This window comes from Salmo trutta, chromosome 15, assembly GCF_901001165.1.
Source record: "Salmo trutta chromosome 15, fSalTru1.1, whole genome shotgun sequence".
NCBI classification, from domain to species: domain Eukaryota; kingdom Metazoa; phylum Chordata; class Actinopteri; order Salmoniformes; family Salmonidae; genus Salmo; species Salmo trutta.
In genome coordinates, this window is record NC_042971.1 from 54,034,679 (window position 1) to 54,062,273 (window position 27,595).

General features: G+C 43.7%; 1 protein-coding gene across 1 annotated transcript; it reads left to right on the forward strand.

Annotated features, from left to right (window-relative positions):
• Nucleotides 1–13,236: 13,236 nt before the first annotated feature.
• On the forward strand, nt 13,237–15,606 carry LOC115149360 (growth arrest-specific protein 1). Its single transcript, XM_029692159.1, has one exon. The coding sequence runs from the start codon at nt 13,842–13,844 to the stop codon at nt 14,628–14,630; it is 789 nt and encodes a 262-aa protein (XP_029548019.1). The 5' UTR covers nt 13,237–13,841; the 3' UTR covers nt 14,631–15,606.
• Nucleotides 15,607–27,595: the final 11,989 nt, after the last annotated feature.

The following is a 27,595-nucleotide window of genomic DNA, read 5'->3' on the forward strand; positions in this document are numbered from 1 at the left end:
AGTCTAAGCACGGCGTCCAGTCCAACTCCAAGGGCAGAGTCTTCTTCTGCATTGGTGCCCAGTCCAGGCACAGTGTTCAGCCTAGGTCCCTGGCTGGACCCGCAGGATGAGCGGGTTCTTCGGCCCGCACCAGAGCCGCCACCAAAGCTGGCAGATCCGTAGGATGAGCGGTTCTTCGTCCCGCACCAGAGCCGCCCCCGATGCTGGTGGATCTGCGGGATGAGCGGGTTTTTTGCCCTGCACCAGAGCCGCCACCGACACTAGACACCCCCCCAACCCTCCCTTTTTGTTTCAGGTTTTGCGGTCGGAGTCCGCACCTTTGGGGGGGGGGGGGGGGGTACTGTCACATCCTTATTTTCTATGGTAGAGTAGGTCAGGGCGTGACTGGGGGGTTTTCTAGTTATTATTTTCTATGTGGGGTTCTAGTTTCGTTGTTCTATGTTTGGGTGTTTGGTATGATTCCCAATTAGAGGCAGCTGGCTATCGTTGTCTCTATTTGGGGATCATACTTAAGTAGCATTTTTTCCACCTGTGGGTTATGGGATGTTGTTTTGAGTTAGTGCACGCAGCATCTCTGTAGTCACGGTTCGTTTATTCATTTATTGTTTGTTTTGTATTTTGTTTCACTTTATAATAAAGATGTGGAATGCTACTCACGCTTCGCCTTGTTCCGACATTTATTCCAGCGAACGTGACATATATAGTGGAAATGTATCACATTTTTAGTTTGCATCTCAATATTACACTATATACATCACAGAAGACTTAAAAATATATCTTTTTAAACATTTGACATAGAAACAGCAGATTTCCACCATTTTTATTTTTTATATGATTATGAAATGATGAATAACATTGCACCCATGAGGCCACTAGGTCATTTGACTGCAGGAAAGGGCTACTGTTAATGAATCAGCTTTTTTTGAAGGACTTAAATCAGCCTTGATAGATATATTTTTCATTTCAGTTTCCATTAGCAATGAGGGAGAGAACATAAATAAAAGCAGGGAAGAAAATAATTTGACAACTTTTTAGTATTGGCCCTCTTATCCCTCTCACTCTCTCTCTCTCCCTCCCTTAAGGCAGCCCTCCGCACCTCTGATTCAGAGGGGTTGGGTTAAATGCAGAAGAAACATTTCAGTTGAATGCATTCAGTTGTACAACTGACTAGGTATCCCCTTTACTTTCCCTTTCCACGCTCTCTACCCCTCTCCCTTCCCCTCTATCGCTCCCTCTCTCTTGCTCTCCCCCCCTCTCAGGGTTGGACGCACTTGAATGCAGAGCTGAGAGAGTGATTCTGGCACGGTGGCTTGTATGTAATGACTTCTGACAGCAGTGGAGACACAGTGAAGAGCATGTCTGTCTTTGCATGAGTATTTCTGCGTCTGAGAACCACATTCCAATTCTGGAATCATTATTATACATGACTCGCCCCCAGCAACCGCATGTACAGGACGCTGAACAAACCGGAGAAAGAATTCCTTCCAAACACATAGGGAAGGATAAGATAGTCATCCAGTGACTTCAACAGTTGAAGGAGAATCCTGGCATACATTATCTGTACAAGGCATACATATATTATCTGCACAAGGCATACACACATTATCTGCACAAGGCATACATACATTATAAAACAATATCCTCAATCTCCTATGTTTTTTCCCCCAAAGAAATAAGCAGAAAATAGAGTAAGGTGTAAAAATATGGAAAATAGGGAACTACGGTGGAAAGAAAACCTGGGATATGTTAGAAGGGGTACATACATTATCATACGTTATCCTCAGTCTTCTAAGTTTTCTTCCAAAGAAACAGTCTGAAAATAGAGTAAGGTGTAAGAGTAAAGACTGTCAGACAGTAAAGTCCTGGAGATAGTAACTGAGGGGTCCAGAGAGGGGGGAAAGCAGCTGGCTGCTCTATCACACACACAGACACGCTGGCTTCAGTGAATCTGGGCCTTGTTCATGCCTGGCCCTAGTCCAATGCTGATGGGATTCTGCTCTGCTGTGTGTAATACTCTCCTTCGCTCAAAGAGAAACGCAGTCAGGAACACTACATAAGAAGACTTCTTCCTTTAGAGCTTTTAGAAAATGTAAATCATTCAACATAGATAATATTATACGTCTGAGGGCAATGTGATATTTCAGTAATGTAAACATGTTTTGCAATTTGTGGGACTGAATCACTGTAAATCACAGAGGCTGGGTTTGAACACACCCTGTTCCCTTATACAGGGCACTACTGTTGACCAGAGCCTACATAGGAGAAAGTGGTTAACAGATTCACTAAGAGGTGGTTTAATATGACTTGAGTATGATCAAACATGTGTGTAACACACTCATATGTGTGTAGTAACATGTGCACAGGGTTGGGTAGGTTACTTTCTAAATGTAATCCGTTACAGTTACTAGTTACCTGTCCAGAATTCTAATCATTAAAGTAACTTTTAGATTACCCAAACTCAGTAGAGTAATCTGATTACATTCAGTTTCTGTTAGATTACTTTCCCCTTAAGCGGCATTAGAAGAAGAGAAAAATGTATGTTACCAATTGAACCACATCTATTAATGAATGTAAAATTTTACTTCATAGGTTGGTAATGTAGGCTTCTTCTAACCCATTGCTTTCTACTACATATAATAACACAATTAAATTATATCTTCACATTAAATACCAAAGTCTATCAGAATTCCAGTCATCCAATAAATGTTATACTCCTTGATCTTCGAAAATAGGACTTGGAAATACGGAAGTATAGATTAGCCTATTTTTTTTACCTGAGTATAACCCCAAAACTATGGACTTATTAACCAGCCCTACTCGGTTGTTTATGATTTTGTTGTCATGGAGGACTGATTGGGCTCATTAATTCAATTTGAAAAAGAAATGCAGTGCTGTGCTCATGGAATGGCATGCTTTGAGCACTACTGAATAGTGCTATTTACATGTGAAAAATGAATGCCATATGCTGCATTTGCTATAGGCCTACTGTTAAACTTTTTGTTGGTGACACTTTGATATCTAGATAATCCACAGATAACAAAACGGTTGCCCCGCCTCTGTTTTGGTAAAAAGCTGAGGGATGGGCCTGGAGAAATGTAACCACTCTCAGATTAATAGGCAGAGCTATGGATGCAAGGACTGACCATCCATGAAATCAACATTACTGTTTTAACCATGTTATGAGGCTATACAGTGTTTATTTGCATTTACAATGTTTACAAACATTGGAGAAAAACAAGCTTATATTTTGGGTTCTCATGGAGTGTGAGAGTTGAACTAAACTCATGAGGCATTTATAAGTTATATTCTTCAAGAATCAATGTATATATACATATATACTTAATTTTGTATATATATATATATATATATATATATATATATATATAGAGAGAGAGAGAGACTTAATTTGATATATATATATATATATATATATATATATATATATATATATATATATATATATATATATATATATGTGTGTGTAAGTCCAAAAATGGATGTAGCAACTACAGATTGCCCCTTTATGTCAAAAGTGTGTGAGTTTGAACATGTGTCCATTAGGCCTATGGAGTTTTTATGTTTTTATCAGAATTAATTAGATTGAGCAATGAAAGCCCCACTTTTATTCCATAGGCTGGGATCTGCACTGTGCAGCTGTTGCAAGCGTGCATTTTTCACTGGCTGTCCACTGGTTTAAAAAACAAAGATTGATAGGCAGCTTAAACTTCTTGAACTCAATCATTATTGGGTTCAAATACACATTTAGATTTGTGAACAGCAATCTAAAACAACCACAATCCGTAAGGCGCAAATAGCTAAATGAGAGAGCAACAGTGTGATTCACATCAATGCACTATTTCGATAACATTAATAAGTGATATCTGTATCGCCGTATACCACACCACTGCTGTCATCCTTACCTCCAAGCGTTTATTAAAGTTGGATAATCTTTGGACGCCGACAGCAGTCGTACCAGCAGTCGTACCATTTGAAGACATAGCTTGGACTGTAGCCTACAAAAGCCTATTCCTACTCTTTTACCGCGATCCATCCAACCCAATTGTTGTGTCATCATAGTGGTCTCTGACTTGTGGTCTCTGACTTGTGGTCAGACTCGCTCAGGTGGAACAAACTTAAACTTGCCTTTATTCAATGCTGATTTGAATGTCATTGAGAAAACAGAAGTGTCAAATATATATTTTTGCTGGTAACGTAAACGTTTTTTTGTAATCCGTTACTCCCCAACCCTGCATATGTATTAGTTCAGATCCACCCATCTGTTTTGATGGAGCCGCTCATATTAAACTGCAGTGTACAGTCAGAGGAGGTTTGTTTGGATCGATCTGTTTTGTTCATATTAAACTGTAGTGTACAGTGGGCTCCCTCCCAGCTTGCAATAACCTTGTGTCTTTGATCAGCAGGATGGAGGGAAGCCACACAAGACCCCAAAGCAGCCAAAACAACACTTTCACACCAACTGGGGAAACGACCATGCATTTACATACTGTATGTACAGTATTACACCACTGCTGTGTTTAAGCATACAGCTTTTAGTTTAGAGCAGAAAATGATTGGTTTGAGAGAAGAAAAAAAAGTCATAATCTCATTGAAGTGTACAAAACCTTACCTCTCATCCTCACTCCTAAAAACACAAAAAATACATTTTTTAATTTTGTTTTATTTCACCTTTATTTAATAACCAGGTAAGCTAGTTGAGAACAAGTTCTAATTTACAACTGTGACCTGGCCAAGATAAAGCAAAGCAGTGCGACACAAACAACAACACAGAGTTACACATGGAATAAACATACATACAGTCAATAATACAATAGAGAAAGTCTATATACAGTGTGTGCAAATGAGGTAGAATAAGGGGGTGAGGCAATAAATTGGCCATCGTGGCAAAATTATTACAGTATGGCAAATTAAACACTGGGGTGATAGATGTGCAGAAGATGAGCGTGCAAGTAGCGGTACTGGGGAGCAAAGGAGCAAAATAAATAACAATATGGTGATGAGGTAGTTGGATGGGCTATTTACAGATTGGCTATCTACAGTTGCAGTGATCTGTGAGCTGCTCTGACAACTGGTGCTTAAAGCTAGTGAGGGAGATATGAGTCTCCAGCTTCAGTGATTTTTGCAGTTCGTTCCAGTCATTGGCAGCAGAGAACTGGAAGGAAAGGTGGCCGAAGGAGGAATTGGCTTTGGGGGTGACCAGTGAGATATACCTGATGGAGCGTGTGCTGTGGGTGGGTGCTGCTATGGTGACCAGTGAGCTGAGATAAGGCGAGGCTTTACCTAGCAAAGACTTATAGATGACCAGGAGCCAGTGGGTTTGGCTAAGGATATGAAGCGAGGACCAGCCAACGAGAGCATACAGGTCGCAGTGGTGTGTAGTATATGGGGCTTTGGTGACAAAACAGATGGCACTGTGATAGACTGCATCCAATTTGCTGAGTAGAGTGTTGGAGGCTATTTTGTAAATGACATCGCCGAAGTCAAGGATCGGTAGGATAGTCAGTTTTACTAGGGTATGTTTGGCAGCAGGAGTGAAGGATGCTTTGTTGTGAAATAGGAAGCCGATTATAGATTTAACTTTGGATTGGAGATGTTTGATGTGAGTCTGGAAGGAGAGTTTACAGTCTAACCAGACACCTAGGTATTTGTAGTTGTCCACATATTCCAAGTCAGAACCGTCCAGAGTAGTGATGCTGGACGGATGGGTAGGTGTGGGCAGCAATTGGTTGAAGAGCATGCATTTAGTTTTGCTTGCATTTAAGAGCAGTTGGAGGCCACAGAAGGAGAGTTTTATGGCATTGAAGCTCGTTTGGAGGTTAGTTAGCACAGTGTCCAAAGAAGGGCCAGAAGTATACAGAATGGTGTTGTCTGCTTAGAGGTGGATCAGGGAATCACCAGCTGCAAAAGCGACATCATTGATGTATACAGAGAAAAGAGTCAGCCCGAGGATTGAACCCTGTGGCACCCCCATAGAGACTGCCAGAGGTCCGGACAACAGGCCCTCCGATTTGATTTGACAATACAATAAAGTATATTCGCTCTCTGCCCCACCAGCAAAATTATATGCCAAAATTGCCCACATGAATACTCTGTATTTTATCTACAAGTAGACACTCAAGGCTAATATGATATGACGTCACCCTCTTAGAGGGTATACTGGACATCCTTGAGTGATTTGTCAGTTGGAGGATGTCACGTTTTTCAGATGACCTCGTCTTTGATGTGGCTGTAAGTGTAAGCTGACTCTCCAGCAGGCATGTTGCTCTGGTATGCCATCTGGAATGTCTGGAGCCTCTATGGGTGATATGAGTGTAATTTGTAGAAGAGAAGGGGGGGTGGAGATAGAGACATAGAGAGAGACAGAGGGTGAGAGGGAGATAGAGCGGGTGAGAGAGACGAGGAGAGGGGGGAGGAGAGAGAGAGTCGAGGGGCCTGGGGTAGCAGTGGGTTTTCTTCTGCTCTGCCTGAATCCTCTCTGAACTCACTAATTGGGGTAGGGGGTCCTCGGGTCTCCAGGCAGCTGCCAGAACTTTGTGGTCAGAATGGAGTGATATGACGGGGTGTCACAGGGGGCAGGTGTATCACAGTGACTGAGTGGTCCCCTCTGGTTTCTGTCTATTTCTGTCTGACTTCTGGCCTGGCCTCCGGCCCGGACATATGCTAGAGACCTATAGGGTACAGGGGCACCAAGGTGGCGGGCGACGGCTGAAGGGGACAGATGAAACACAGGCGACCATTGTAGGTGAAAATTCATGACTATGGTTGATTTTCAGTAACCTATACTGTTTAAGTTTAGATAAGTTTAGATATTAGACATGTGTAAACAGAAGGAAGGCTGAGCCCATGTGAGTGTAGAAAGCTGGATCAACATCGAATTGACCACTGGACATGTAAAAAACCAGAACGTAAGCAAAATCTGTGTGGATGAGGCAAGGTAGACTAACAAGACGTGACTGGTCTGGGCCATATCTGATCATGTGAAGGCTACTGGACACGCACATGGGTTAGTCATACATAGACAACATCGGCCTGAACTTGTAAAGACCTTTGGACAGGAACATTAGCTAATCAGTGAGGTGCACCAGTAGGAGGGGGCATGTCACGCCACCAATAGAATCTATGCCCCAATGTCTGAGCCAATAAGAGAATAGAAACTAAGTAAGACAACAAGATTCATAAAGTGGAGTGACGATGTTATGTAAGGGTAAGACTGTATGAAAGCCAAGTACTAAGAAGGAAGAGTTGGTTCTTCCATGGAATTGCTCGGCTTTGTTACTCTCTGTAATAAAGTCTATTTGAATTCACAAGCTCCGGTATCTGAGAAGTATTTGAGTCAATATTTTCCACAACACCATACACACACTTTATTTTTCTTCTGTGCTATTGTTCAAGGGGTGCCATTTATAATAATTTATAATGATTCTTCACTAACGCCAATGGATGTATTTTTAAAATCAAATCAAATCAAACCAAATCAAATGTTATTGGTCACATACACATATATATATATATATATATATAAATATATAAATATTAGAACGAGCAATGTCAGAGTGGCATTGACTGTATACAGTAGAGTAGAATAGAATACGGTATATACATATGAGATGAGTAAAGTAGTGTTCCATTATTTAAAGTGGCCAGTGATTCCATGTCTATGCATATAGGACAGCAGCCTCTAAGGTGCAGGGTTGAGTAGCCGGGTGGTAGCCGGCTAGTGATGGCTATTTAACAGTCTGATGGCCTTGAGATAGAAGCTGTTTTTCAGTCTCTCGGTCCCAGCTTTGATGCACCTGTACTGACCATGCCTTCTGGATGATAACGGGGTGAACAGGCCGTTGCTCGTGTGGTTGATATCCTTGATGATCTTTTTGTCTTTCCTGTGACATCGGGTGCTGTAGGTGTCCTGGAGGGCAGGCAGTGTGCCCCTGGTGATGGAGTTGCCATTTCAGGCGGTGATACAGCCCGACAAGATGCTCTCAATTGTACATCTGTAAAAGTTTCTGAGGGTCTTATGGGCCAAGCTTAATATCTTCAGCCTCCTGATGTTGAAGAGTTGCTGTTGCGCCTTCTTCACCACACTGTCTGTGTCGGTGGACTATTTCAGATTGTCAGGGATGTGTACGCCGATGAACTTGAAGCTTTCCACCTTATCCACTGCGGTCCTGTCGATTTGGATAGGGGCATGCTCCCTCTGCTGTTTCCTGAAGTCCACTATCAGCTCCTTCGTTTTGTTGACATTGAGAGAGAGGTTATTTTCATGGCTCCACTCTGCCAGGGCCCTCACCTCCTCCCTGTAGGCTGTCTCGTCATTGTTGGTAATCAAGCCTACTACTGTTGTTTCGTCTGCAAACTTGATGATTGAGTTGGAGGCATGCATGGCAACACAGTCATGGGTGAAGAGGGAGTATAGGAGGGGGCTGAGCACGCACCCTTGTGGGGCCCCTGTGTTGAGGATCAGCGAAGTGGAGATGTTGTTTCCTATCTTCACCACCTGGGGGCAGCCCTTCAGGAAGTTAAGGACCCAGTTGCACAGGGTGGGGTTCAGGCCCAGATGGCCACCAATTTTTCAACCCTTGTATTGGTCAGCCTGTTGCCTGCTTTGGTGTGTGTGTTCCCAAACAAGGACCAGTAGTGCTCTGAGATGGCTGATGTTGGTTGGATTGGAGGATGATGGAGGCAACAGGGGAAAGAGCCTCAGATTCACAAAGTCCCTTCCACCAGGTGGCTGATGAGATATGTTGGCACGACTGCCATGTTGTATCTCCATCCCAAAAGCCTTGCTTTGAAATGTACTTTGCCAGACTGCCAAGAACCTTGCCCTCAATCAGGCCAAGGTGGCGAGACATGGTAGTGATGACACCATGGGCCATGTTGATCTCTACACCAGACAGGACGCTCTTGCCAGCATACTTGGGGTCCAACATGTACACTATGGCGTGTATGGGCTTCAGGCAGAAGTCTTCTTGCTTTCTGATGTATTTCAGAACTGCAGTTTCCTCTGCTTGGAGCAACAGTGAAGTGGGCAAGGCAGTACGGATTTCTTCTCTTACATCTGCAAGCATAGTCTGAACATCAGACAGGATGGCTGTCACGCCCTGACCTTAGAGATCCTTATTATTCTCTATGTTTGGTTAGGTCAGGGGGTGACTCGGGTGGGAAAGTCTATGTTTTCTATTTCTTTGTTTTTGGCCGAGTGTGGTTCCCAATCAGAGGCAGCTGTCTATCGTTGTCTCTGATTGGGGATCATATATAAGTTGTCATTTTCCTTTTGGGTTTTGTGGGATCTTATTTTCTGTTTAGTGTCTGTGCCTGACAGAAATGTTCACTTTCGTTTTGTTGCTGTAGTTATTTTGTTTTAGTGTTTCTTGAATAAACGAATCATGAACACTTACCACGCTGTGCCTTGGTCTACTCTTCCTACCACCAACGAGAGCCGTTACAATGGCATTATCTCCCTCAATCCGTGCAATGGCTACCGCAATGGCTACTGTGTCGCACTGCTTTGCTTTATCTTGGCCAGGTAGCAGTTGTAAATGAGAACTTGTTCTCAACTAGCCTACCTGGTTAAATAAAGGTGAAATAATTTTTTAAAATAGGTTTCAGGAGTTTCAGGCTGCTTACCACTCTCTCCCAAAATACATAATCCAGGAGGATCCTCTTGATGGGGCTGTCCATATCGGCAGACTGTGACATGACCATTTCTTGGAGAGATTCCTTCCCCTCCCGCAGAGTGTCAAACATGATGACAACACCACCCCAACGGGTGTTGCTGGGCAGCTTCAATGTGGTGCTCTTATTCTTCTCACTTTGCTTGGTGAGGTAGATTGCTGCTATAACTTGATGACCCTTCACATACCTAACCATTTCCTTGGATCTCTTACAGAGTGTATCCATTGTTTTCAGTGCCATGTCCTTGAGGTGCAGATTCAATGCATGAGCAAATGGGTGTGATGTGAGGGTAGGACTCCTCCACTTTACCAAGCAGCCTTCATGTTCGCAGCATTGTCTGTCACCAGTGCAAATCCCTTCTGTGGTCCAAGGTCATTGATGACTGCCTTTAGCTCATCTGCAATGTAGAGACCGGTGTGTCTGTTGTCCCTTGTGTCTGTGCTCTTGTAGAACACTGGTTGAGAGGTGGAGATGATGTAGTTAATTATTCCTTTCCCACGAACATTCGACCACCCGTCAGAGTTGATTGCAATACAGTCTGCTTTCTCTATGATTTACTTGACCTTCACTTGAACTTTGCTGAATTCTGCATCCAGAAAATGAGTAGATAAAGCATGTCTGGTTGGAGGGGTGTATGCTGGGCAAAGAACATTCAGAAATCTCTTCCAATACACATTGCCTGTGAGCATCAGAGGTGGACCAGTTTCATACAGAGCTTGAGCAAGACATTCATCAGCAGTTCTCTGACTACGTTTCTCCATTGAGTCAAAAAAACTTCTGATTCCAGGAGGACCATGAGCTGTGTCTAATTCATCATTTTCACCTCGAATAGAAGTAGAGGGACTTTTGTCAGAGGTTGCTTGTTGTGAGCGCTGAGGGAACTTTATGCACTTGGCCAGATGATTCTGCATATTTGTTGCATTCTTCAGATATGATTTGGCACAGTATTTGCAAATGTACACAGCTTTTCCTTCTATATTAGCTGCAGTGAAATGTCTCCACACATCAGATAGTGCCCGTGGCATTTTCCTATAAAGATTAGAAAAAAAATAGTAAAAAAAATAATAATACAATTCCATGTACAGATAAATAGTTAAGCAGTTAGATTAAACAACTCCTTTGTATGATAAATGCTTTAAAATGAAACATGTATGGAAACAGGTGAATTAACACTCCTCAGTTAGCAGGCTCAAGCAAACTAAAACCTACATGGTAGCAAAAACTAACTAGCAGAAATTGTTAACAAGTTAGAAATTATTTAAACATACTTTGCTGTAGGCTACTATTTACTAATTAACAAAAAATCATGTATGTCATATAAAATATATTCACCCGACCCAGTATTGTAATCAAAACTTGCCAGAAAACATGTAGCCCTTGGCTCAGACAATGTAGTAGTGTGGGCTCAATAGCGTCTCATTAGTGTGCAAGATCTTGAGAATCAGCTTTACATGTGATGGAAGAGTGCACTGCACATGTGATGGGAGAATGCACTGTGCATGCAGAGGGTTGCAATTCCATTGAATTGGGGATAGTTTAACCAAAATATGCCACAAGACCTAGAATTGCCTTATGTGTATCCCACAAAAAAGGTTCACTGTCATAAGTTAACTTTGTTGATGAATTTAAGCAAAATTCCCCAAATTCCTGGGCTTAACTTCCCATGGAAAATTTCCAGAAAAATGCTGACCCTTTGCAACCCTAGTTAGAGATGATATGATCCTTAACTAGCCTCTGAAAACACTTCATGATGACAGAAGTGAGTGCTACGGGGCGATAGTCATTTAGTTCCGTTACCTTTTCTTTCTTGGGTACAGGAACAATGGTGGACATCTTGAAGCAAGTGGGGACAGCAGACTGGGATAGGGAGAGATTGAATATGTCCGTAAACACTCCAGCCAGCTGGTCTGAGCATGCTCTGAGGACGTGGCTAGGGATGTCGTCTGGGCCGGCATCCTTGCGAGGGTTAACGCGCTTAAATGTCTTACTCACATTGGCCACGGAGAATGAGAGCCCACAGTCCTTGGGAGCGGGCTGCGTTGCTGGCACTGTGTTATCCTCAAAGCGGGTGAAGAAGGTGTTTAGCTTATCTGAGAGCAAGACGTTGGTGTCCACGACTCAATGATCACATTTTGCTCGTATTCAGACATAGTGGCTCTGGGTTTGGCCACTCACTCAGTCACACACTGGCAGCACGTTGATACTGTTGCTCCGTTGATCATTTTCACTCGCCCTGGTCTGTAGGCTACAGTCTTTTCATCAACCGTTAACAACTCGGAAATAATGTTCTGAAAAAGAACAGCTATTCTTATGGGTTGAATAGCTGAGTATATATGAGGCCGACAAATGAGGTGTTTGTTTTTATCAGGTGAAAGAAGGTTATACTTCTCTTTTTTCAACGCTCTATTTCTTATTTTCTCTTCACCCTCCTGTCCTCCCTGGCTGGCATGTCTTTATTGGTGTACATGTGGTGACTGGTATTATTCACACGTGTGCTGTAACATAGGAAGGCCCTTAAGGCGTGTTAATACTCACTTATGTTGTGTGGAGGGTGGAAGGGAATGGAAAGGGGGGGGGGGTGGACAGGACAGCATGTGTTATAGCAGCTGTGAGGTGTGAGGTGAAAACTAGTGTACTATATAGTGAATTGGGTGCCATTTGGGATGCAGACTCTCTCTACGGTAGTTAGTCAACATGACCACAACGTTTCTAAAGACATTGTCCTTCACCACCTTTAGAATGATCGGTAGTTACTCAGTGTGATTATAGGTCAATCAACATTCACAGTTTTTGTTTCACTGGTAGTTGAAGTACAGGTTAGGCTACCACATGTCTCCTGTGATGGATGGCAGAATTTTCTTGGACTACCCTTTATGTCTTATTTTCATATGTTTGAAATGTTTGGGGAGAATAATTGACAACAAGTAAACATTTTGAAATAAAGAAAAAGTGATGTGAAGTCATATCATGTTTATTAGGGGCTCCTGAGTGGTGCACTGAATCTCAGTGCTAGAGGTGTCACTACAGACCCTGGTTCAATTCCAGGCTGCATCACAATTGGCCGTGATTGGGAGTCCCATAGGGCGGCACACAATTGGCCAAGGGTTAGGGTTTGGCAGGGGTAGGCCGTCATTGTAAATAAGAATTTGTTCTTAACTGACTTGCCTAGTTAAATAAAGGTTCAATAAATACATACAAATATTAGCCTATAATAACAATGTTATTAATCAGTTAAATCTTTATTATCAAAATGTACTATCCCTTTCCCCGGTTTACACTAGATTCCACAGCCACTGGGTTAAAATTGGCTATATCATAAAAATTAAAAACAAACATTTGCTTTTTGGTCTTAATTTAAGGTTAGGGTTCGGCATACGGTTAGAAGTGTGGTTAGGTTTAAAATGAACATTTTAGAAGATAAACGGTAGAAATGGGCGGGGTTTCTGACTTTGTGGCTGTGGAAGCTAGTGACGACCCTTTTCCTCTGCTAATTCATTGGTCACGTTTCCACCTTCACGTCACTGCCCTGAACAATGTAACAAATCACAACAACTAATTTGACCAATAAGGTAAGGAGGTTTTAGTCAACCGACGCAGATGAACGAGAGAGTCATTCCACAGTCTTCAATGGGGCGCATCGTTCATCGCATTCCTCATTCCTTTACATAATTGTATAGCTAAAGAAGACACCGAATGGCATGCTGCTTGCGCAGATAGCCTAGGCTACAGCATAACACTTTTCCTGGAACGGAGTTTGCCTTTCTGAACGGTAAAACGACGACGGAACTGTGCTTTCTACTTCATCTTGTTTGTGCGGCAAAGCAATGGAACGCAGAAGTTGAATAATTCAGTATTGTGAAGCCTCTACTGATGTGAAGATAAGTGGAGAGTGCCTGTGAATTTGTATTGTAACAGTGTATCAAACTTCGGGGAAAAATTGAAATCTAACAAATTGCAGGTGATGTGCGGTTTTCACACGGTATCACTGCATTGCACATTTTTTGGTGAACCTCGTTCATTCCCCACTGGCGCGTACTGAATGCGAGGGAATGGATTTGGATTAGTTCTTTTTGACACAGATTTAATGGAGATACTGCTACACAAATCCATATGTTGAAGTCTTACATTTATTCGGATCAGTCTACTTCGAAATGGCAAGTTTTGCCGGGTTTATAAAGTGGACTGGGAGATCAACTTTGTATTTATGCTGTGCGTTTGCCCTGTTCGGCTGTCTTTGCATCGCGTCCCCTACTCACGGTCGTCGGCTCATCTGTTGGCAAGCCATTATGAAGTGTCATGGAGAGCCGGAGTGCCACTACGCATATGACCAATATCTTTACGCCTGTGCGCCCGTTATCAACGGGGATAGGAAGAAGTGTCCCAGCCACTGCATCTCGTCCCTTATCCAGCTGAATCTAACTGAGACCGGTCCGTCTCTAGAGGACTGTGACTGCGCCTCGGACCCCGTCTGTCGGAGCACCAAACGCGCCATAGAGCCATGCCTGCCTCGGACCAGCAACATGGGCTGCACCGAAGCCCGGCGGCAGTGCGAGAGAGATTACCAATGTAGCTCGGCAATGCGTGACTATTTGTTTCACTGCCGTAAACTTTTCGGAGGCGAGAGATGTTCGGACGATTGCAGGAGGGTGATAGCCAACATGCGCAATATACCCAAAGCACAACAACTTGATACTTGTGTTTGTGATGGCACGGAGAGGACGATATGCGAGTACGTCAAAGTTAGTATGAAAAACTTTTGCTTTGACTCAATGGACAGATACGCAGGCAGCGGGTTTTCTGATTCGGACTCTGAAGATGATTATGATGATATGGAGGATTATGTCTATGTGGAAAACGCTAGTGGTTCACCTACATCCGCCTGTCGGGGTGTATGGACTTCCACTGTGGCCACCATTTTGGTTCTAATGCATCTTATCTGATAGGGCAGTCTACCCAAGTTGATTCAGCTGTTGGGGAAGTTGTTAGAGAAATAGAGAGGCCTGTGAAAAATTGACACAGACAGACAGAATAGCTCATGAAAGTGTTGTAACACCAGCACACCTGCTTTAGCGTATACTTTGTGTGTTTGGAAGATTTTATGGCCTTTGCTCTGCTATCTTCATAATGGGGCTTCTCAACATTCTAGCTGGTCTCAGTCTCTGTGCTGATAGGCTATGGGTCATCTTGCTCACAAATGTTTATATTTAAAATGTATACATTTTTATGTGAATCTCAAAAGTTTATAGATTCGTTTCCAGACAAGCTGTGCACCTCTAAAATATGTAATTGTTTGAACCAACCCTTGAAGAATGTTATAGGCCTACTATAAGCTTCTCATTACCTTGTGTCTCACAAAATAGCCCAAAAAGTTTGACACACAATTTTCTTTAATGTGGATAGCCAAGTGACTTGTAAGTGTACGCATGTATAATGCTGTTTCAAGACAATAGTGAAAACAGTATAAAACATGTTCTTGGTCACTTGGCTATAATGGGGACAGACTAATCAAGTTTTCTTTCATTATGAGCTAGACAATAGACATAGGCCTACATTTCATTAAGATGTCATTTAAGCTCTAGTCAGTTGGTAATCATCTAAGTGACAGATGTAAAACGCATGCACCTGACCACAGTTTGATTGGTTAATCAATATTATTAGCCTTAATTATGTCCCAGACATTTCCATAAGCTCAGTATCAATATCAAGTTAAAAAAATAAGTTAAGGGAGATTATTTTTATATGTCAAAATGTGTGAAGTTAAATTGTACAGTATATTGTATGATATGGATTTTTTCCCCAGAGTTATTTGTTTATTACTGCTAAGAAGATTTTTGCACTGTATAGAAATGTCATGAAATGCTTCACTGTGTCTACGTTGTATTTTAGAGAAAATATAAATGTTCTTGCTTAAAGTGCTATTGACTCTTGATTGTTTCAGTCTTAACTCTACTTTATGTAGCCGTATGGGTAGCAGCAGGTGACTTTAGTACTGTGTCTCGCAAATCTTTTGACTTCTGTACCAATCCTTTCTACATCACAACACCCCCTCAATACAAACCATCAGTTGATCTGAGCTACTGAATGTTATCTGACTCCTAGAGCAAATGAGTCAGATTTATATACACTTGACTTTGTCAACATTCATGTTTGCTGAAGGCTACACTGTTAATGCTGGAAGACTGTATAAACCTGAGGATGAAATAGCCTATCTCCTGGGGATTGCTGCTCAGATGGAGCCAAGATGGGACTGGCTAGTTTATTTATCCTCACCCCATGTGTTTGTTAGCAGAAGCATTCATACAGAGAGGAGAGAGGGCAAGTAAAGCTGTGTCTGGGTGAATTGAGACTTAAGTAACCATTACAAATGCACTCCGATTGGATTGCTGTTGGTGTGTATGCGTTTAGCTACGGACCATTGTTATGTATGTGTAACAAAGTAGTTTGTGTTTTTATGACACTTTCGCATAAACTATACTGTTATTATCATCCTGAACAGAAGTTGAAATGCTGGTTATTGACCTAGGTCTACTTGTAGAAGTTGTAGCCTAGCCTACCCACCACCACCATATACAAAAATATCTTAGAGTTCACATAGATTCACAATTGTTTTTTCTCTTGGCATCACTGAGAGACAGAAAAAAAAGATGGGACATCATCCTCTCCTTCACCTCTTGTCACAAGAGGGACTTGAGAGCCATGATGGCAGCCATGTTGTTTCTCTCTGGGAGGGGACGAGGGCCCTCCAGCCCAGTGAATGGAGGAGAAGTCGAGTGGCACTTCTGTCATAGAAATGTAAAACACACAATGGTGGAGCGGCACCATGTGCAGACACTTCATTCACTCTCTTTCTCTCCGACACCATCTCCTCAGCGAGAGAGGAGAGCTGGCCTGGGGGGAGAGACAGAGACTGCTAGCTATTGCAGATAGGGACTTCTCTGAAGGACGTGAAAACTTATTTCAAAGTTGTCTCTCCTTCACTCTGCTCCGTTTATGTCTTAAGTTAAGGCTATGTGATGCCTCCATGTTTAATATTAGGTGACACTCACTTGGCTTTGTTTCCAGGTGTGCCTATAAACTGTTTAGAAACATTCATATAGTTTGTCAACAATTAAAGTTAATACATTTACGGCCTGATGTTTATGATATGAGTACATAGATACATAATGAATAGAACAGACTTGGAACCTAAAACTCTGGCAATTTGACTGGTAAACTCATGGGTACACTCGCAATGGTTCACACACTGGCAGGAGGCCTAGCGGTTAAGAGCGTTGGGCCAGTAACCAAAAGGTCACTGGTTTGAATCCCTAAGCTGGCAAGTTAGACGAATCTGCAGTTCTGCCCTTGAGCAAGGCAGTTAACCCCCAATAACAACTTCGCCGATGACATGGACGTAGGTTAAGGCAGCCCCCCCGCACCTCTTATTCAGAGGGATTGGGTTAAATGCGGAAGACACATTTCAGTTGAATGCATTCGGTTGTTCAACTGACTAGGTATCCCTTTTTCTATGTATGAGTAGTACACATTATTTTATAATAATGTATTATGTAACGGGTGTCGTAAGGATTGGACCAAGGTGCAGCGGGAACGTGTATACTCATCTTCTTTATTTTTATTAAAAGAAGGAAAAACAAAAAAAACACGTATACAAAACAACAACCGACACTAAACATTCCTGTCAGGTGCACAGACACAAAACAAGAGACAACTACCCACAAACCCCCATAGCAAAACATCCCTATACATAGGACCTTCAATCAGAGGCAACGAGGAACAGCTGCCTCCAATTGAAGGTCAATCAAAAACCCTAAACATAGAAATAGAAAGACTAGACCAGAACATAGAAATATACTAACATAGAACATTAACCTGTTTGGGATAGGGGCAGTATTTTCACGGCCGAATAAAAAACATACCCGATTTAAACTGGTTACTACTCTTGCCCAGAAACGAGAATATGCATATTATTAGTAGATTTGGATAGAAAACACTCTAAAGCTTCTAAAACTGTTTTAATGGTGTCTGTGAGTATAACAGAACTCTGGCAGGAACTATGGCAGGCAAAACCCTGAGAAGATTCCAAGCAGGAAGTGCCCTGTCTGACAATTTGTGGTCCTTCTGTTGCCTCTATCGAAATTACAGCATTTGTGCTGTTACGTAACACTTTCTAAGGCTTCCATTGGCTCTCTAAAGCTGCCAGAAAGCAGAATGACGTGTCTCCTGTCTCTGGGCAAAGGACAGCAGCAGAGTTTGTAAGTGGCCTGCCTGGGGACAATGAGACTGAGATGCGCGTTCACGAGGCTTCTCCATTTTTTTCTTTCAGTCTTTGAATGAATACAACGTTGTCCGGTTGGAATATTATCGCTATTTTACGAGAAAAATTGCATAAAAAATTATTTTAAACAGCGTTTGACATGCTTCTAAGTACGGTAATGGAATATTTTGAATTTTTTTTTCACGAAATGCGCTTGCGCGTTACCCTTCGGATAGTGACCTGAACGCACGAACAAAACGGAGGTATTTGGATATAACTATGGATTATTTGGAACCAAAACAACATTTGTCGTTGAAGTAGAAGTCCTGGGAGTGCATTCTGATGAAGAACAGCAAAGGTAATCAAATTTTTCTAATAGTAATTCTGAGTTTAGGTTGCCCCAAACTTGGTGGGTGTCAAATTAGCTAGCCTGTGATGGCCGAGCTATGTACTCAGAATATTGCAAAATGTGCTTTCGCCGAAAAGCTATTTTAAAATCTGACATAGCGTTTGCATAAAGGAGTTCTGTATCTATAATTCTTAAAATAATTGTTCTGTATTTTGTCAACGTTTATCATGAGTACTTTAGTAAATTCACCGGAAGTTTTCGGTGGGTATGCTAGTTCTGAACATCACATGCTAATGTAAAAAGCTGTTTTTTTATATAAATATGAACTTGATTGAACAAAACATGCATGTATTATATAACATAATGTCCTAGGAGTGTCATCTGATGAAGATCATCAAAGGTTAGTGCTGCATTTAGCTGTGGTTTTGGTTTTTGTGACACATATGCTTGCTTTGAAAATGGCTGTGTGATTATTTTTGGCAGGGTACTCTCCTGACATAATCTAATGTTTTGCTTTCGCTGTAAAGCCTTTTTGAAATCGGACAACGTGGTTGGATTAACGAGAGTCTTATCAATCAAATGGTGTAAAATAGTCATATGTTTGAGAAATTGAAGTTATAGCATTTGAGGTATTTGTATTTCACGCCACGCGATTCCACTGGCTGTTGAATAGAGTGGGAAGCAAACGTCCCACTGGCCCAGAGAGGTTAACCAAAAAACCCCGGAACGCTCTAAACAAACACCCCTCTATATAAACACATAGCCCAACAAACCCCGAACCACATAAAACAAACACCCCCTGCCACGTCCTGACCAAACTACAATAACAAATAACCCCTTTACTGGTCAGGACGTGACAGTACCCCCCCCCCCCCATGTCATGGACATGGGAGGAAATTCTGGACGGGGCTGGACCTTGGCACCAGGCTGGGGAATACCGTCGCCCATGGGAGGAAATCGAGGCAGCCAAGGCGGAGAGGCGGAGGTACGAGGCCTTGTACGCGCTGAGGGAGAAGCACGAGAGGCACCCCCAATAATTATTTTGGGGGGGGCACATGGGTAGTTTGGCTGGGCCAAGGATGAGCCATAAGCCAGCTACCCGTGTTTATATGGAGGACCGTATGGAGTGGAGGGCGCCGTGTTTTGCTGAAGTGCGCACAATCTCGCCCGCATGCACAGTCCAGTGCGAGTTATTCCAGCCCCTCGCAGATGCCGTGCTAGAGTGGGCATCCAGCCTGGTAGGAGGATGCCGTGCGCAGCGCGTCTGGTCACCGGTGCGCCTCTTAGGACCAGGCTACCCTACGCCCGCTCTACGCACGGCAACTAGCAGGCCCCTGCACAGCCCAGTTCGCCCTGTGCTAGCACCCCGCTCGTACAGGGCTACTAGTTCCATCCAGCCAGGACGGGTTGTGCAGGAGGTGAGATCAAGACCGCCTGTGCGCCTCCATGGCCTGGTGTTTCCAGTTCCTGTCTCTCGTGCGGACCCGGAAGTGCAAAACCCCAGTCTGGCACGTCCAGTACCAGCACCACGTACCAGGCTTCCAGTGCGTCAACCCAGTCCGGCTCGGCCTGTTCCCGCTCCCCGCACAAGTCCTGAGGTGCGTGTCCCCAGACTGGCACATCCAGTACCACGCATCAGGCTTCCAGTGCGTCAGCCCAGCCTCGAGAGTTCGGCAATAGTGTGCAGTCCAGAGTATCCGGCAACAGTATGCAGTCCAGAGTATCCGGCAACAGTGTGCAGTCCAGACTATCCGGCAACAGTGTGCAGTCCAGAGTATCCGGCAACAGTGTGCAGTCCAGAGTATCCGGCAACAGTGTGCAGTCCAGAGTATCCGGCAACAGTGTGCAGTCCAGAGTATCCGGCAACAGTGTCTAGTCCGGAACCGAGGGAGACTGCCTGTGATCCGGAACCAAGGGAGTCTGCCTGCGACCCTGAACCGAGGGAGTCTGCCTGTGACCCGGAACCGAGGGGGTCTGTCTGTGACCCGGAACCAAAGGGGTCTGCCTGTGACCCGGAACCGAGGGGGTCGGCTTGCGACCCGGGACCGAAGGGGTCTGCCTGCGACCAGGAACCGAAGGGGTCTGCCTGCGTCCCGGAACCGAAGAGGTCTGCCTGTGACCCGGAACCGGGTGAGTCTGCCTATGACCCGGAACCAAGGGAGTCCATCAGCGACCCAGAACCGGGTGAGTCTGCCTATGACCCGGAACCAAAGGAGTCTATCAGCAACCCGGAACTAAGTAAGTCAGTTGACGATCCGGAACTAAAAATGATTAACTATGTATTTAATGAGTCTGCCTACAGTGTGGAAAGGAAGAGGTCGGCCTACGATCCGGAACAAGGGGAGTCTGCCTACGGCCCGAAACTAATCAAGTCTGTCTGCATTCTGGAGGACAGTAGGCCGGAGCCAGAACCACCTCCTGTATAGGTGGGTTGGGGAGGGGGGGTGTAGCACAAGTGCCGTTGGTGACGGCAGCCACCCTCCCTTCCCTCCCTTTAGTTTAGGGGGATTTTTTTGTTGTTGTTTTTGTTTTTTTTTTGTTTATTTATGAGGTGCATCCGGGGTCTGCACCTTTAGGGGGGGGGGGGGTACTGTCTCTTCCTGACCAGTATAAAGGTTATTTGTTATTGTAGTTTGGTCAGGACGTGGCAGAGGGTATTTGTTTTATGTGGTTCGGGGTGGTGGTTTATTTAGTAGGGCGTTTGATTTATTATTTCCGGGTTTTGGTGTATGTTCTATGTTTTGTACTTCTATGTTCTTTCGGGGTTGGTGTATTTCTATGTGTAGGTTAATGGGGAGTCCTATATATGGGTAATTGTTTGGTTTGGTGTTGTGGGAGATTATTTCTTGTTTTGCCTGTGTGAGCCTGACAAGACTGTTTTGTTGTTCGTGAGTTCTTTATTTTGTTATTTTGGTGTTCACTTTGGTTTCAATAAATATCAAGATGAGCATCCACATTCCTGCTGCGTTTTGGTCCTCCATTCCCGACGACAACCGTTACAGTATACAAAACAACAACCGACACTAAACATTCCTGTCAGGTGCACAGACACAAAACAGGAGACAACTACCCACAAACCCCCATAGCAAAACATCCTTATACATAGGACCTTCAATCAGAGGCAACGAGGAACAGCTGCCTCCAATTGAAGGTCAATCAAAAACCCTAAACATAGAAATAGAAAGACTAGACTAGAACATAGAAATATACTAACATAGAACATTAACCAAAAAACCCCGGAACACTCTAAACAAACACCCCTCTATATAAACACATAGCCCAACAAACCCCGAACCACATAAAACAAACACCCCCTGCCACGTCCTGACCAAACTACAATAACAAATAACCCCTTTACTGGTCAGGACGTGACATATTAGGTACAACATACATGAAAACATGAAGTATCCTTCATAATCAGGTTACTACTGATTAACAAACTATTTGATACTGGTTTGTAAAACATTTTATTATGAGGGCTTTATAAATAGTCTGAGAAATAATTTATTTGAGATTGTAGTTGTCACGTCCTGACCAGTAAAGGGGTTATTTGTTATTGTAGTTTGGTCAGGACGTGGCAGGGGGTGTGTTTTATGTGGTGTGGGGTTTTGTTGGGCTATGTGCTTATGTAAGAGGGGTGTTTGTTTTATGTGTTCCAGGTTTTTTTGGTCTATGTTCTATGTAAGTGTATTTCTATGTTAGTTCTAGTCTTTCTATTTCTATGTTTAGTTAATGGGGTTGACCTTCAATTGGAAGCAGCTGCTCCTCGTTGCTTCTAATTGAAGGTCTTATTTAAGAGGGGTGTTTTTTCTATGGGGTTTGTGGGTAGTTGTCTCCTGTTTTGTGTCTGTGCACCTGACAGGACTGTTTAGTGGCATTCGTTGTTTTGTTTATTTTTCCTTCTTTTAACTTAATAAAGAAGATGAGTATACACGTTCTGCACCTTGGTCCAATCCTTACGACACCCGTTACAGTAGTTTACTATCAGAATTAAATCAAATCAAATTTATTTATTTAGCCCTTCTTACATCAGCTGATATCTCAAAGTGCTGTACAGAAGCCCAGCCTAAAACCCCAAACAGCAAGCAATGCAGGTGTAGAAGCACGGTGGCTAGGAAAAACTCCCTAGAAAGGCCAAACCTAGGAAGAAACCTAGAGAGGAACCAGCCTATGAGGGGTGGCCAGTCCTCTTCTGGCTGTGCCGGGTGGAGATTATAACAGAACATGGCCAAGATGTTCAAATGTTCATAAATGACCAGCATGGTCAAATAATAATAATCACAGTTGTCAAGGGTGCAACAAGTCAGCACCTCAAGAGTAAATGTCAGTTGGCTTTTCATAGCCGATCATTGAGAGTATCTCTACCGCGCCTGCTGTCTCTAGAGTGTTGAAAACAGTAGGTCTGGGACCGGTAGCACGTCCGGTGAACAGGTCAGGGTTCCGTAGCCACAGACAGAACAGTTGAAACTGGAGCAGCAGCACGGCCAGGTGGACTGGGGACAGCAAGGAGTCATCATGTCAGGTAGTCCTGAGGCATGGTCCTAGGGCTCAGGTCCTCCGAGAGAGAGAAAGAAAGAAAGAAAGAGAGAATTAGAGAGAGCATACTTAAATTCACACAGGACACCGGATAAGACAGGAGAAATACTCCAGATATAACAGACTTACCCTAGCCCCCCGACACATAAACTACTGCAGCATAAATACTGGAGGCTGAGACAGGAGGGGTCAGGAGACACTGTGGCCCCATCCGACGATACTCCCGGACAGGGCCAAACAGGAAGGATATAACCCCACCCACTTTGCCAAAGCACAGCCCCCACACCACTAGAGGGATATCTTCAATCACCAACTTACCATCCTGAGACAAGGCAGAGTATAGCCCACAAAGATCTCCGCCACGGCACAACCCAAGGGGGGGCACCAACCCAGACAGGAAGACCACGTCAGTGACTCAACCCACTCAAGTGACACACCCCTTCTAGGGACGGCATGGAAGAACACCAATAAGCCAGTGACTCAGCCCCTGTAATAGGGTCAGAGGCAGAGAATCCCAGTGGAGAGAGGGGAACCGGCCAGGCAGAGACAGCAAGGGCAGTTCGTTGCTCCAGAGCCTTTCCGTTCACCTTCACACTCCTGGGCCAGACTACACTCAATCATAGGACCTACTGAAGAGATGAGTCTTCAGTAAAGACTTAAATGTTGAGACCGATTCTGCATCTCTCACATGGGTAGGCAGACCATTCCATAAAAATGGAGCTCTGTTTGCTTAGAGATTCTAGGGACAATTAGGAGGCCTGCGTCTTGTGACCGTAGCGTACGTATAGGTATGTACGGCAGGACCAATTACAATTATGTACTCCCTGTTCACCCACGACTGTGTGGCCACACAACTCCAACACCATCATCAGGTTTCCTGACGACACGACGATGGTAGGCCTGATCACCGGCGACGATGAGACAGCCTACAGGGAGGTCAGTGACCTGGCAGTGTGGTGCCGGAACGACAACCTCTCCCTCATCATCAGTAAGACCAAGGAGCTTTTTGTGGACCACAGGAAATGGTGGGGCGTGCACGCCCCCATCCACATCGACGGAGCAGGTCGAGAGCTTCAAGTTCCTCGGTGTCCAAATCACTAAGCACTTAAAATGGTCCACACGCACAGTCATAAAGAAGGTGTGACAGCGCCTCTTCCCTCTCAGGAGGTTGAAAAAATGTGGCATGGGCCCTCAAATCCTCAAAAAGTTCTACAGCTGTACCATTGAGAGCATTTTGACTGTCTGCATCACTGTTTGGCATGGCAATAGCATCGCCCTCGATTACATGGAGCTAAAGAGGGTGATGTGGACAGCCCAGTACATCACTGGGCCGAGCTCCCTGCCATCCAGGACCTCTATATCAGACAGGGTGAAAGGAAGGCCCTGTAAATCAAATAAATAGCTTACTAAATAGCTAACTAAATTGCTACACGGACTATCTGAGTTGACCCTTGTATTTTATTTATTTTTGCACTGTCTCTATGCACACTCACAGAACCCTACACACTCACAGGACCCTACACACTCACAGAACCCTACACACTCACATGGCCCTACACACTCACATGACCCTACACACTCACAGGGCCCTACACACTCACAGGACCCTACACACTCACAGGACCCTACACACTCACAGGACCCTACACACTCACAGAACCCTACACACTCACATGGCCCTACACACTCACATGACCCTACACACTCACATGGCCCTACACACTCACAGGACCCTACACACTCACAGGACCCTGCACACTCACAGAACCCTACACACTCACAGGGCCCTACACACTCACAGGACCCTACACACTCACAGGACCCTGCACACTCACAGAACCCTACACACTCACAGGACCCTACACACTCACATGGCCCTACACACTCACATGGCCCTACACACTCACATGGCCCTACACACTCACAGGACCCTACACACTCACAGAACCCTACACACTCACAGGACCCTACACACACACAGGACCCTACACACTCACAGGACGGTACACACTCACATGGCCCTACACACTCACAGGACCCTACACACTCACATGGCCCTACACACTCACAGGACCCTACACACTCACAGGGCCCTACACACTCACACAAACAGTCACTCCATAATTTGCTCACACACACATAATATGAACCTACATTTATTCTGACTCTACACACACACTCACATACAATCACCATATACGCTGCTACTACTCTGTTTATCATATATCCTGATGCCTAGTCACCTTATCCCTATACATATCTACCTCTATCAGTCCAGTATCCCTGCACATTGTAAATATGGTACTAGAACTGACTGACCCTGTATACAGTATGTATATAGTATGCTTATGTAATTTCTTATGTGTTTTTATTCTACCTTATGTTATTTTTAGTATTACATTATTGATTACTGCATTATTGGGGTTAGAGCTGGAAAAAAGGCATTTCACTGTACTTGTGCACATGACATCAAAACTTAACTTGGTCAAGTTACTTTTGCTTTCCTTCCCACTCAATGTAAAAAAAAAAAAAGAAAACTGTGGAAACGCTGCAGCTTTGTCACGGTGATGTGGCGAATGCATTTATGGGCCTTTGTTTGCCGTCACAAAAGAGGGTCCTGCCGCTTTAAGAGGGCAGGCCTGGTCTCCAACCATTATTAACTGTAATGCCTCTTTATTATTGCTAGGGATAATGAAGGAATGAGAGTCATATGGGGCCCCCAAAACCATACTTTCTCCTGAAATGTTTTCAATTAACTTTTGGCACTGGAGGAAAATAGGCGAGATGTTTTTTTTCCATCATGCTGAAATAGAGGAGAGGCTAGAGGGGGATGGGTGCAGCGCTGCGGGACACACTACCTCATTAAAGTCACCTCATCATAACTCAACCCTCCACCTCTAGTACCCCCCCCCTCCCCCTTTATCCACATACACAGATGCATGCAAGCACAAACACATACATACAGAAGGGCACACACACACAAGCACATAGCATACACACACACTAACCCCTCCTTCTGGGTAACTCTGTGATCTGCAGAAGCAGACTAATGGTCTTACGTTAGTGGACATTCCAATCTTGACACAATTAAGGCGATGATATGACTTATGGTTGAGATGCTTCTTGGAACAATCATGATTAACAAACCCCTGAGCATACTGACCACATTTTCCTCTCTGAACTTTCTCTCAGTTGAAATACATTACTAGAAGGTAAACCATTAACATTTTACACAATGTAAACTGGGTAAATTAAATAAGTATCAATACTGGATATCTAAGGTAATTGTGTGGTATTCTAATATCAAAAAGGGCATATTTCATAAGATGCATACATGTTACACAGTTACACAAATACCTTTTTTTTATTTGTTAACATTTTTATTTAACCTTTATTTAACCAGGTTGGCCAGTTGAGAACAAGTTATCATTTACAACTGCAACCTGGCCAAGATAAAGCAAAGCAGTGCGACAAAAAAACAACAACACAGAGTTACACGTGGGATAAACAAAAGTACAGTCAATAACACAATGAACAACAATAATAAATAGTAAATAGTAATAAATAGTAATAAAAATGCCAGTAATGAAATTAGTCCCTTTCTCTTTTAAGCTTCTGTGAAACTCTTAAAAATTCCAAACTGCCACATTGATTCTGTCACGTCAAGCCCTTTGTGAGTTCACTGGCCTTTGAAAAAAAACGGCCTCTAATCCAGTTAGACTTCCTTGTGCCTCCTGTGAACCCTAAGCTAGATGGAGAGAAAAATAGGCGAGTGGGGAAAGAGAGGCAGAAGAGTAAGACTAAAGTTGTTCTGAAAGAGAAGATTGATTTCCTATTTGTGTGTAAACAATCAGCCTAACTTAGAAACTTTGCTTATTTGAAATTGAACTTTAAAGTATAAAGCAAGTGTGTAATGTTTTTTAAATATACAAGCATGCAGATATAGGATCTTAATTTGATCACTCTTTTGTTGCTGAGAATTGTCCTGCACCGCTGGAAGTGTACAAGCTTTGTTATTTAGGTAAATTCCCTGAAAACCCACACTAAAACACGGTTGACACTACTTTTTATGTAGCCTACTTTTGGCTAGCTAATAGACTATCCGATCAAGCAACATGATGGACTAAACGTTCAAATCCGGTTGCTGCAGGATTATTTTGTTGTGACAATACTGGTAAAATGTAGATCCTACAGCTGTATGCTACAGTATATTTGTTTAAATGCAAGCTCTTAGGACAGGGCGCATTTTTTTATCTTTCATTGACATATTTGCTTGTCATGACTGTATTTAACCACACCACGTCTTGTGGAAGGGACTTCTGACAGTATTCTTGACTACTTACCTCTCAGGACTAACCAGAGAATAAACAAACTCACCCACAGACAAGCTGAGTAGGTAAACCCCCAGACCAGCGGTCTACTGGGGGCTGTAGAGGTTATAGGGGTGTGAGGGAGGGGGCTGCCTGGTTCACCCTGGGCTTTAGGAGAGGTGAGGGGGTTACATGGGGGAGGGGCTGATTTATTGTTTTTAAGTGCCTGGTGGGGGGGGGGGGTGGATGTTGTCGAGTTCAGATCTCTCTGAATGATGATGCTGACACAAAGGTGATGTCCCAAATGGCACTATATTCCCTATGTAGTGCACTACTTTCCTGGTCAAAAATAGGATAGGGCTATGGTAAAAAGTAGTGCACTACATAGGGAATAGGGTGCCATGTGGGACATAGGTAAAGAATGGGGATATTCACCCGGGCCAATCAGATAACTTC

Coding starts and splice junctions, on each gene's coding strand:
- LOC115149360 (XM_029692159.1), top strand. CDS start 13,842: ATGGCAAGTTTTGCCGGGTTTATAAAGTGGACTGGGAGATCAACTTTG.